At 36.0% G+C, this 13192-nt stretch overlaps 1 protein-coding gene across 1 annotated transcript; it reads left to right on the top strand.

Annotated features, from left to right (window-relative positions):
- The first annotated feature begins 4797 nt into the window (after positions 1-4797).
- LOC131154434 (phytosulfokine receptor 1) lies at positions 4798-8672 on the top strand. The gene has a single exon (XM_058107203.1). The coding sequence runs from the start codon at positions 5273-5275 to the stop codon at positions 8333-8335; it is 3063 nt and encodes a 1020-aa protein (XP_057963186.1). The 5' UTR covers positions 4798-5272; the 3' UTR covers positions 8336-8672.
- Positions 8673-13192: the final 4520 nt, after the last annotated feature.

Raw genomic sequence — 13192 nt, 5'->3', positions numbered from 1 at the left:
TACACCTGCCTTTGTCGACAAGACAAGTCACTTCATCGACGAGGCCTAGAAGAGAGTTCGTCGATGACCATTTACTTATTGTCGACAAATTTAAGGCCCTGCAACAGCCCTCTCGGTAATTTTTTGTTGACGAGACATGTGGCGTGCAACAAATCTAGTAGTGAGTTCGTCGACAAAACCGAAGGGTTCGTCGACGAGCCCTGTAATTTCTCCTTTTGAATTTCCTTTTCTCGTCTTCTTTTATTATTTAAATACTATAATTCTTTGTGTCTCTCTATGATTGAATGAAACCAAGTTGTTGAATAGTGGTGGAAAGTTTAGTGTACCATTGTCTAGAAGCTTGCCTTAAACCATAAAGAGATTTGAGTAACTTACAAACAACTGGAGAAGAGGAAGTAGATGTTAAGGAACTCCCCCCCCCCCCTTTACTGTGATAACTAGGAGGCAGGGACATATATACTTCCTCATCCAAATCCTTATATAGAAAAGCATTGTTCATGTCCAATTGATGAAGAGGCCAAGCTTTGGCAGCTGCTAATGTAATCAAAATTCTAACAGTGATTGTTTTGGCTATTAGAGAGAAGGTTTCAAGAAAATCTAAACCTTCTCATTGAGTGTAACCCTTTGCAACCAGTCTTGCCTTGTATCTTTCAATTGAACCATCATAATTCAACTTAATCTTATATACCCACTTACATCCAATGGGTGATTTACCAAGTGGCAAAGTAGAGAGCTCCCAAGTGTGAATTTTCTCAAGTGCTTGAATTTCCTTATCCATTGCCTCTCTCCATAAAGGATCTTTAACTGCTTGAAAGAAAAACTGAGGTTCTTGAGGAGAAGAACTGACTGTCAGCATGTAGGACTGGTAACATGGTTCCAAATGCAAGTAAGTAAGGCATTGAGATATATCATAAGGTGCACCTAGAATGTGAGTAACAATACAAGAATAATCCTCTAAGTAAGCAAGTTGTTAGGTGTGTCTGACTAATTTTCTAAGAGGTGCAGATGGTGGTTCTGCTGTTGTAGTAGAAATTGGTGTTGTTGGTACAATACTATGAACTATATGTTCGGGTAAAGAAGAAACGAAAGAATCAGTAGAATCATGAATATCAAGGGAAGTAACAATAGGAATGACAGAAGAAGAAGGATTAGAATTAGAAGATGGAACCTTAACTGAAACAAAATCATTAATTGAAGTTGAACAAGGAATATGATTTTTAGGAATGCAAATGGGAGTAATAAATGAGTCATTACCTGAACTAGGAGTGGCAAGGCCATCAACTTCAGAACTAAAAGAAAAAAAATCTGAAACTGATTCATTATCACCAGCAAAAGGAAAAATTTCTTCATGAAACACAACATCTTTGGAAATAAAAATAGTATGTGTAGATATATCTAGGACTTTGTAACCTTTCACACCAAAAGGATATCCTAGAAACACACACTTTCTAGCTCTGGTAGTAAATTTATACCTATTATGAGCTAAAGTAGATGCAAAACAAAGACATCCAAAAACCCTTAGGTGGTCATAAGAAGGAGCATGACCATAAAGTACTTCATAAGGAGTTTTATGAGACAAAACTGAAGTTGGGATCCTATTAATCAAATATACTCCTGTTAAGACACAATGTCCCCAAAGGTATAAAGGCAAGTGAGAATGGAACAAAAGGGATCTTGCAACATTTAAGACATGTTGATGTTCCCTTTCTACTATTGCATTCTATTGAGGAGTTTCAACACAACTTAATTGATGTAAAATTCCCTTTTGGGAAAAAAAAATTGCTCATAATAGACTCTGTTCCATTATCAATTCTTATAACCTTCACTTTTCTAGAAAATTGAGTCTTGGCCATATTACAAAATTGTTCCAAAACAGATTGTGTTTGAGACTTGTGTTTTAGCAAGTAAACCCAAGTAGATCTAGAACAATCATCTACAATGGTTAAGAAATATTTGCATGAATCAATAGTAGGAACAGAAAAAGGATCCCATCGGTCACAATGTATCAAATCAAAGCAATTTTCAGAAATATGAGAATTTTATTAAAAGATAACCTCTTTTGTTTTGCAATAGGACAAATATCATAAATAAAATCTTTATTTGATTCAACAAGAGGTACATCATTGGACTTAAATTAAAGCCAATTTGGCATTTGATAAGTGTCCCAACCTGAAATGCCATACATGTGGCTGTGGCTAATTGACAGAAAAAATTGAAGAAGAAGAAGAAGAAATAGACTTGCTTCCTTTCAGCAGGTAAAGCCCATTGCACTCTTTACCCAAACCAATCGTGCTCCAATGAGCAAGGTCCTGGATAAAACAAAAATTTCCAAAGAAAATGAGGCAACAAAGAAGTGATTTAGCAAGTTGACTGAAAAATATGAGATTAAATTTGAAAGAAGGAACACAAGGAACATTGTATAAGATAAGAGTTTCAGTGATTTGGACAGTCCCAATGTGTGTGACCAAAGCAGTTTCACCATTGGGTAGATTCACACGAGTATTCAAAGTGGTTGTGATATGTGTGAAACAAGTAATTGAATGTACCATGTGGTAAGTAGCTCCTGTGTTTATGAACCAATCATTAGATCCAAAACAAGTCCTATTAACCAATTTGGCTGAGAAAATAGAGTGTGTCAAATTGGGAGTAAAGGAAGAATTAGACATAAAACCTAACATGGTTTCAAGATAGTTATTATGTGCTTGAGGTTGGGAAGAATTGACTGTCATAGCAGCACCATGAATACTAGCGGATCCGGAGATCAATCCAGACAAACCATTACCAATACTCACATTAGCAACATGATGATTGTCACTAGGAGTTGATCCTATATTGAGAAAAGCCAACAACTGCTCACATTGAGTCTTGGTGATTGGACATTGAATCTGGCTTTGGGAAGAATTCTCAATCATATTTCCTTGGGTGCAAGAAACTTGATTTGCACTTGATTTCCATTTTGGCTTGCAACCAGGTGGGTATCCATGTAATTTGAAACACTTATCAATAGTATGCCCAAGCATATTATAATGAGTGCACATAGGTTTCTCTTTCTTGTTGTTTCCTTTGTTCCATCCTGAATTACTAGAATTGTTTCCCTTTGAGTTTGCATACATTGCCACAACATCAAGTTTAGCAGTATAGGATCCTCTATGTCCACCATTCTTGTGAGACTCTTCTTAAAGTACTAATGCATAAACCTTGTTAATTGAAGGGAGAGGCTCATACATCAAAATTTGAGTCCTAATGGTTTCAAAATTTTCATTTAATCCCATAAGGAACCTCATGACATAGGCTTTGTCATGATTAATACTTAGAGTTTTATTCGCACCGCATGTACACTCTCGTAATGGTTCTAAATTCAGCAATTGATCCCATAATCTTTTGAATTTCGTGAAATACTCAGTTACTGACATCTGATTTTAAGTAATATAACAAAGTTCATTTTGAAGATTGTATATTTTAGGACCATTACCTTGAGAAAAGACATTTTGCAATTCCAGTCACATCTCTTTAACAGTTTTACAATACATCACACTGTCATACACATCTGCATGCATTGAAGTAATCAAACAAGAAATTACCATCATGTTGCAGCTTAGCCAATCTTCATAGAGAGGAGATTCTAGATCAGGTACAACAATTTTTCCATTGATAAAACCTCTCTTCTTCTTGGTAGTGAAAGCTAGAATCATGGCTTTTGTCTAAGAGTGGTAGTTTTTCATGCCAAGCAGTGGTTGTGTAACCAAGATGCTACTTGAATTTTCATTCGAATGGAGGAAAAATGGATTTGAGAGATTCGGTTGTGAGGATGGATCTGATCGGTTGCTTGAATCTGGAGATGCCATGGATATACCTTCAAGCTCTGATACCATATAAACTTCAAGGAGAGAGAGTCTAAATAAAACTCTGATTATTATTTCTTGTATGCAATGAATCTTACAAGCAAAACTGAAGTTAAATACTATCATTTAATCTACTTATATATAAAATCTATTGAACTGACTAATAACTAACTTCCTAAATAAAAGGAACAATTACAACTAATATCACTAACAACTAGCTCTTTCAAGCCACATGGCAATAACTCTTCATAGCTGTGTATGAATAATTCCTTGCGGGACTAATCAATTTTAACAAATTATCTATACGTGCACTATAACCATGATCCCACAAATATTTATTTATTTATACATATATATTGTGTATGTTCAAATTTTCTATTTAAAGAAAATTCTAGGGTCCTAGTTTGTAACTCGTGACCTTACTAAATTAACATTAAACCATATGAAGTAGCAATACATGCAAATTATCATTCTCACATTTATTATATTACTTAGGTAGGGGTGGGAACCGGCAACTAGGCCAATGTCAAAAGTCTATAAAACAGCCTAATATAGATTAGAAGACTCCGGCACATATCCTAATTTACTAATGACCATCAACTAAACTTATTAAATCTCAAATCAATCACCTTCTTATCAATAAATCATTAAATTACAATACTTAATCATAGCACATTATAAACAATTAATTAAATTAATAAATTTCAAGTGATTCTTAATTGATAATTATTGATTTAAATTAAATATTTTTAAAAATAGGAAAATTTTTAAAATTTTAGTTAATTATCTAAAATATTATGCCATTGAATTAACCTAACAGTTTTTCTCGTTCATTTCATTTCTTACCTCACCAAAAAATATAAAAAATCTAGCACAATAAATTGAATTAATCGACTATAGCCGGTAGCCAGGGTACTTTATCGATGGACCGTTACTAACAACGGCAATAATAGAAATGATGGCAACCATCCTTCCACCACCGTCCCGTTTGGCACTCTCTCTAAAATCTTGCTGCTCAATTCGCTTTTTCCTTTCTATTCTGATCACACCTCTCTTTCCCTCTCTCTCTCTCTCTCTCTCTCCGCCTCGTAGGGAGAGGAGCAACGTTATTTTGACTAACCACATGCGCTTTGAATTCAAACTCTCTCTCTCTCTCTCTTAATTTCTCGCTGCGCTGTCAGACGGGTTTGGTAAATTTAATACATCCTTTTTCCTTCTGGAGACTGTCCCTGAAGTTTGAAAGACAAGCCGTATCATTTTGATCTTTTAGTTTTTTAAGCGATCTGTTCTGTTTAATTTTGTTGGTTTGTGCTTCGAACTGAAAGATGTAGAAACCAGAAAAGCCAGGAGCAGAAGTATTGATAATCCAGTAGGGTTTTGCTGGAACTTGATCTCATTCTTTCACTCTTCTCTGACTCTGTTTTGCTGAGATGGGTGTCCTTCATTTCTGGGTGATGCTCATTCTTCTGGGGTTTTGCCTCGAAGCTCAGGTTTTGAATTCTCAGAACGTAACGTGCAATTCAAGAGATTTGAGGGCGCTGCAGGATTTCCTCAAGGCTTTGGATTCAGATATTGATGGTTGGAGCACGAATTCTTCCTCAAATTGCTGTAAATGGAGTGGCATTACTTGCGAGAGCTCATCGTCTCTTGGACTGGACGATCCTACAAACTCTGGTCGAGTTATTAAATTGGAGCTGCAGGGAAGAAAATTAGTGGGCAGACTTTCTGAATCTTTGGGTGCTTTGGATCAGCTCAAAACCCTAAAGCTGTCTCACAATTTCTTCAAAGGATCAGTTCCAAGTTCACTGTTCCATTTGCCGAACATAAAGGTCCTCAACCTGAGCTCTAACGACTTCTCTGGCCCAATTCCTCCTAGCTTCAACCTATCTTCTATCCAATTGCTTGACATCTCTCAAAATTTTATAACTGGTTCGATTCCAGTAAGTATCTGTGACAATTCTGCGAAAATTCGGTACATCAATTTCGCAGTGAATTACATTTCAGGTAATATTCCACCGGCACTTGGTAATTGTAGTTTCTTACAGGACGTCCATCTTGATTCGAACTATCTCGCCGGTGCTTTGCCACTTGATTTGTTTCGTCTTCGTAAATTGGCCCGTTTGAGTCTTCAGGATAACCGTTTTTCTGGGCCATTGAGCAGCGAAATAGGTAACCTCTCTGACCTTATTCGACTGGACATATCCTCGAATTGCTTTTCAGGAAGACTTCCTGATGTTTTTCATAGCTTTCCAAAATTGCAGTTTTTCTTAGCCCAATCCAATGCTTTCACTGGTCAATTACCCCCTTCCTTGTTGAATTCCCCCAACCTTAGTTCACTTAGTTTGAGGAATAATTCTTTGGAAGGTCCGCTTGATGTTAATTGTTCGGCAATGACTGGTTTGACTTCTCTTGATTTAGCTTCAAATCGATTCTCTGGATCTATTCCTGATAATCTTCCCTCTTGCAGAAAATTGAAAAATATTCATCTTGCCAAGAACAGCTTTTATGGCCAAATCCCAGAAAGTTTCAAGAATTTCCATAGTCTCTCTTCTTTGTCCCTCTCAAATGCTAGCATCCATAATATTACAATGGCCCTTGGAATTCTGCAGCAGTGCAAGAATCTAACTATTTTAGTTCTTACCATGAATTTTCGTGGTGAAGTATTGCCTTCTGATCCCAGTCTGCAGTTCAAGAAATTGACGGCTCTCGTCATAGCGAATTGCAAACTTTCAGGTACCATTCCTCAGTGGCTGAAGGGTTGCTCCAAATTGCAACTGTTGGATTTATCATGGAACCGGTTGGTTGGAACAATTCCTGTCTGGTTTGGAAATTTTCAGTCTCTGTTTTACTTGGACTTATCAAACAACTCTTTCACAGGGGAGATTCCCAAAAGCATAACTGGATTACCAAGCCTCATAAACAGGAATATCTCTTTACAGGATCCTTCACCAGATTTCCATTTTTTTATGAGAAAGAACCCGAGTTTGAGAGCGTTACAGTATAATCAAATTTGGAGCTTTCCACCTACAGTGGAGCTGAGTTATAACCAACTCACTGGACCAATCTGGCCAGAGTTTGGGAATCTGAAGAGGCTGCACATTTTGGATCTCAAGTTTAACTATTTGTCTGGATCCATCCCAAGTAATTTATCAGGGATGAGAAGCATAGAAACCTTGGATTTATCCCATAATTATCTCTCTGGTACACTGCCTCCTTCATTAGTAAATCTCAGCTTTTTGTCAAAATTCAGTGTTGCATACAATCAATTGTATGGAGAAATCCCTTCTGGAGGCCAGTTTCTGACCTTCCAGAGTTCAAGCTTCGAAGGGAATGAGGGTCTTTGTGGTGAGCATGCTTCACCATGTCCGTCCCCTGACCACATTCCTTTTAAACCAGGTAGCAGAAAGAAAGAAAGCAAAGGTGGCATCATTGGAATGGCTGTTGGGATTGGCTTCGGTTCAATTCTTTTTCTTGCTGTCGTGTTCATGATTGTTTTGAGAGCACCTAGACGAAGAGTGGTTGATCCTGAAAGGGAGTTTAATGCCAATGATAAAGCCTTGGAAGAAGTTAGTTCAGGGTCAGTGGTTTTGTTCCAAAACAAGGAGAATAATAAACAGCTTTTTGTTGATGACCTTTTGAATTCTACCAACAATTTCGATCAAGCAAATATCATTGGATGTGGGGGCTTCGGACTGGTCTATAAAGCTACCCTCCCTGATGGTAGGAAGGTTGCAATCAAACGGCTCTCTGGTGAATGTGTTCAGATGGAAAGAGAATTTCAAGCTGAAGTTGAAGCACTCTCAAGGGCTCAGCATCCAAATCTAGTACTTCTTCAGGGGTACTGTAGGTATAAGAATGACAGGCTTTTGATGTATTCCTACATGGAGAACAGTAGCTTGGATTATTGGTTGCATGAAAAACTTGATGGAGCTTCATATCTAAATTGGTATAGAAGGCTTCAAATTGCTCGAGGGGTGGCAAAGGGGCTGGCGTACTTGCACCAGTCTTGTGAACCTCACATACTCCACCGAGATATTAAGTCAAGTAACATCCTTTTAGACCAGAATTTTGAAGCACATGTAGCTGATTTTGGTCTTGCAAGGCTCATACTCCCCTATGACACCCATGTGACTACTGATCTTGTTGGGACTTTAGGCTACATTCCACCTGAGTATGGCCAAACCCCTGTTGCTACTTACAAGGGGGATGTGTACAGCTTTGGAGTTGTTCTTTTGGAGCTTCTTACTGGGAAGAGGCCTGTGGATATATGCAAGCCTAAAGGATCCAGGGATTTGATCTCTTGGGTGATTCAAATGAAGAAGGAGAACAGGGAAAGTGAGGTGTTTGATCCTTTCATTTATGATAAGCAGCATGATAAAGAGATGTTACGGGTTCTTGAAATTGCATGCCTTTGCTTAAGTGAAAGTCCTAAAGTAAGACCTTCAACTCAACAGCTAGTTTCTTGGCTGGACAATATTGATCTCAAAATTTAGCCTAGAGAATTCTCCTGCATGCTGAAGTTTAGAAGTTCCATTGCTGCCCATCTGAAATGCTATTTTTTGCATGTGAAATGGGGATCCTGATGTAAATAATTGTTTGCATACTCCAGCTGAGGTCACTGCTTCCTTTTATGGAGTAGGGAGAGAGAGATTTAACCAAAGAAACTGAAAGTCTCCGACACTGTAAGTTCTTACATTCAAGGTTAGCTTCTTACTTCTTCTATATTGAGAACAATATTGACTCTCAAAACATGTATAAAATAACTTGATAAAATTTTCTACATCATATAGTGATCTATACATACAGATTAAGAAGCTTTACTTTTGTTCATATTTCTGAAATTTCTTTGTATGATTTTGGATATTTTTTTCAACAATTGCTGCAGCTTTGGCCAAAAGATTGGGTAAGAGTTGGATATTGACTTTGGGTTAAGCTTATGCGACTTCGCAGTGTTTTAGTGCGTTCACTCTAATTTTAAGAATTCAAAGTTCAGGAAATCCTGTTGGGTGGGTAGCTGCCAAAAAAACCAGTCTTTCTCAAAGTGGAAAACATGAACCCTGTCTGGTTCATGGCTGGACAATAGAGACTGAACGTTATTGCTGTTGACAGCTTGTACAATTCAACTGATTATGATGACAGTTGAATAATATTTTCCTTTGAAACTTATTAGTAATTTAGCACATTCAAGGATATCTTCAGTTCATAGAATGGAATAAGTTAGGAACGGAATGATCATAATATGGATGTATAATAGCTTTTGAAACAAAATATGTCGTCATTACACAGTAAAAATCTTCATGCAAAAAATTATCTGTGATATGGAATAGGCAAAAAATGATTGTTCATAAATTTACCATGACAATTTTTATTCCAAATCTTAGAACATCTCAAACGGCGAAATTCTGCCTGAGTAACTTTTCTGTAAATTATTGTATTGCCTATAATTTTTATTTTATTTTCACCCTTTTCCATTCCTTCAGACAAATGCAACTCCCGTCTTCATACTCTTATTCAGTAGTCAATGTCATTGCTGCCTCAATTATATTATGTATTTGCGGAAGCTTACGAATCTATAGAGGGTATCTGAAACTTTTTAAAATGATTGAAAGTGTTTATTGACTGGGAAAGCCTAGCGCAAGAAATTCAATGTTCTATATATGTGCGATCTTAGGGCCTATGTAGTTGTAAAGAACTCTTTTCCATGTATGTATTGTTTTCTACGGGAAGTAATGTGGCATTTCTTGTTGCATGTTTACGGAGTTGTGTGGATTAGGATTTGAAATATATGAATCATCATGGAGTCTCTACGGCTTTGAGCGTTTTAGGGTACGAACCCTTTGTTAGGCTAACATGCATGCGAGAACATGCTTTTGAAATAAATTAATGGCGCCGAAAAAAAAAAATGAAAAAGAGGAAGAAGAAATGCATGTAGTATGTTATTCAAATTATTGTATGCTTTTTGGGACTATTGTTTCTTTTCACCTTTTATGTATTCAAGTGCAACCATTAGTGTAGAGCATTTGCATTTTCTGTTACTTGTCCTTTTTACGCAAGTACATCATGGTCAAAGACATCCAGTGCACTTTTTAAGTTTCAAAGTTTATGAGTTCTATAATATTTTTTGGAAATAGGATGCGGAAATGTTGAACATGAGCATTCTGGATATCTTCGATTATGTCTGACAAAACTTTTGTTTCATCAATGTCTCTGAGAGCACTATGAACCTCCTAATATGTTTAACAGAGTTCTTCATACCTTCGTACGCTTGCTGCTCGTTGTCTAGATATTCACTTGGCAATCATCCAACGCGAGATAATAGAAAGAACAATGGGATGAGATGAAGCCCACATAACTTCCCATAATGACTTTCAAAAAAAATATTTGACAATAGTATCAGCCCCACCAAAGAAATATGCATTTTGACTTAATCATAGGGTATCATTTGTAGGGGAAATTATTTTCTTCCTTTGCGAACCAATATTCTAAGTACAAATTGTCTTGTCCTAAGTAGGCAAACCCAACCATGTCCTACAAATTTGGATGAATAGGTACACATAATGTAATGATTGTGTCTAGTTAACAAAGCAATGCGATTATTGAATTGCTAGTTCCATATTTTGATAGTCGTTTTTCATTAGCAATCCATGGGCATTCATGGTCAAATTGAACTATGCAAATGTAATCAACATGTCCAAAAGAGTAAGAAAAACTAGTGCATCTTGTTATTCTACACCTTAATATGGTAATCATCTCTTAAAAAAAAAAAAAAACAGAAGTCAAAGTCTACATTAAAACATACCTCTTAAGCCTTCTACAAGACAAATGAAGCATTTTCAAACATGAAAATCATGATCACGTCTATCAACACATTTCAAAGGCTCGCATATACTAGGGTGAATCTTGAAATGCCTTGATATGAATGACAAATTCAAAATAATAAATTAAGAAATGGTCGACTAGCTACCCCTAGAGTCCAAGCAATCGATAGTCGAAGGTCTACATAGCAAAGTCCAAATTCTAGAGTACATTCATTCTACAAACAGTACCTGCTAAACTATGCATAATCACCAATTCATATTCACTGCCCTTCATTTTTATTAGCATTACCTTTTCATTTAATATTGTTGCACCTTACATTCACACAATATTTCAATTTAAAATGTAAGACTTCCTTTACCTCAAAAAAATCAATGAGTGTTATTGCATCCCCCTATAGTATGTCTATCATCAATTTTTTTAGTTAAAGTGTTCAATTTTCACTCGTTTCATGTCATTTCCAACTCTGACAAGAATTCAAATATTCACACAAAAGACCCAATTATATCACATGCACATATGTTATTGAAACTATATCGAACAATTCGGATAAACATGCAATCCTCTAATCAAACCAAATTGGAGTGTTTTTTCATGCAAGTTAAATGAAATTAAGCTCAATTTTAAAATCTCATACTCATAAGTAGAGTTTAATAAACAACAAGAACAAATCATCTTTAAACCCTCATCTTTTTTTCTTTTTTTCTTTTTTGTATTTTCACTTTTGGACTTAATTTAAAAAACAAGTAAGGTCCAAAACATCATGAAAGTCCAAAACCTCACTACAAAGTGATCACATATTTTTTTAGTGTCTTATAGAAAATTTCTGCAATTTTTTTTTATTTGTAACAATTTATAAGGACTAACATTGGAAGAAAATTCAATAAAATGCAATAGATAATCTATTAAAAAGGGAAAAGAAACCTAAGATAAATCCTAAACCCTAAAAGGGACCACTTTGAACAATCTACGACAACTTAACCTACTAAAAACATCCAAATACCATTTTTTTTAATTAAAGAGGCTTAAGTTAAAGAAAATATAGAATAAATGATAAATAAATAAAATAAATCAAGAAATTACTCCTAAAAATAAATAAAAAAATTTTTCTAGCATGCGCCTATTTTTCTTTTTTTCCTTTTTTTTTTTTTAGAATTTTTGACAATGGGAAAGCATTTGTTAACATTAAAATAGTTTTTTAAAATAATTAAATAAATAAAATTAAGAAAAGGAGGGACTAGTTGACCAGTCCATGTGAATCAATCGATCGGTTCATTAACCACACACACATAAGAATGAACATGAGCACTATTGATCATCGTCTAAAATACAACTAGGGTTTTCACCCTAGCGTCATAGTCATGCAGTTGTACTTAGTTCGACCACTGCCTAATGCCACCGCATGGCGGCCATCCGTCGTTGCCAAAGTCAGCGTCAAAGGCTTCTTCTTCCCCTACTTCTCCTCTTCCCTACCGCCCATCTACCATTGTAGGACCCAACCACCATGGATGATAGCATACTTGCTAAAGAAGATGGGTAGCCACATGGTTAACAATGCGTTGTTGTCCAACAGCAGGAAAACCTTTGTCCCATCCTCCCTAGGGTCTTTCTCCCTCCTCTCCCTTTCTATGTCTCTTTAACTTGAATCTTCAACAATACTATGGAAAGGGGAAGTCAATAAGACCAAACAATGAAGATTAATATGTTACACATTCAACCAAACACTCATTATCTATAAATAAAAAAATCATACTTTTAGCATGATCAAGGAGGAATTAACATGCTAGAATACTCACAAGCACATCGTGAACATCAAGCTTAGATTCATAACTTGTTTGACTTTTTAAAATGAAAAAAGATTCAAGAAAACCAAATAATATCTAGAAGATTCAAGAAAAACCCTTTCGATGCGCTATGATCATCCTAAGGTGCATTCATCTTCCCTTGAATCTTGGTGCATGCATCCTATTGTGAATGAAATACACTACTCTCCAACAGATTGAGCCTCTCTTCTTGTGGCTCAACGTATGTGTGTGTGTAGACTCTCTGTTTAGTGGCTCACTGTGTGTGTAGACTTCCTTTCTTGTGGCTTAATGTGTGTGCCATCTTCTTTGAACGTGTGCCACTTTTTTTCCTAAGGGTTATGGTCTCCTTATAGAAAAATAAGAGAGTTTGCCTAGCTTCCCATCCCCAAAAATGTTTTCTTAGAAACAAAGAAACTCCTTCCTTATCCTATAAAGGTATTTGGAAACTTGTGTTAACTCATCCAAGGAAACAAACTTATCCCAATTTAGGATAACTTCTTTATTAACTCAATTAAGGACAATTAAATCTCAAAAAGTGAAATTAGGCCACCAAATTTGAATTACACACAATATGCCCTAGGGCAAAAGGAAAATGACTTAAGCTTAAATAACCTTGTTTGATCAATTACCCTCTCCTATGCTTCAATTCATTTCAATTCGAACATAATTAGGTGTCTACAATGTCATTATAATTCACATCTGAAAAAAATAAATAGACCTTTTTTTGCT

This window comes from Malania oleifera, chromosome 4 (genome assembly GCF_029873635.1).
Source record: "Malania oleifera isolate guangnan ecotype guangnan chromosome 4, ASM2987363v1, whole genome shotgun sequence".
NCBI lineage: Eukaryota > Viridiplantae > Streptophyta > Magnoliopsida > Santalales > Ximeniaceae > Malania > Malania oleifera.
Note: the sequence above shows the minus strand (reverse complement) of the source record. Positions and strands in the feature narration are given on the sequence as shown.

What these genes read in the sequence shown, in the direction of transcription:
- LOC131154434 (XM_058107203.1), top strand. Translation starts at nt 5,273, where the DNA reads ATGGGTGTCCTTCATTTCTGGGTGATGCTCATTCTTCTGGGGTTTTGC.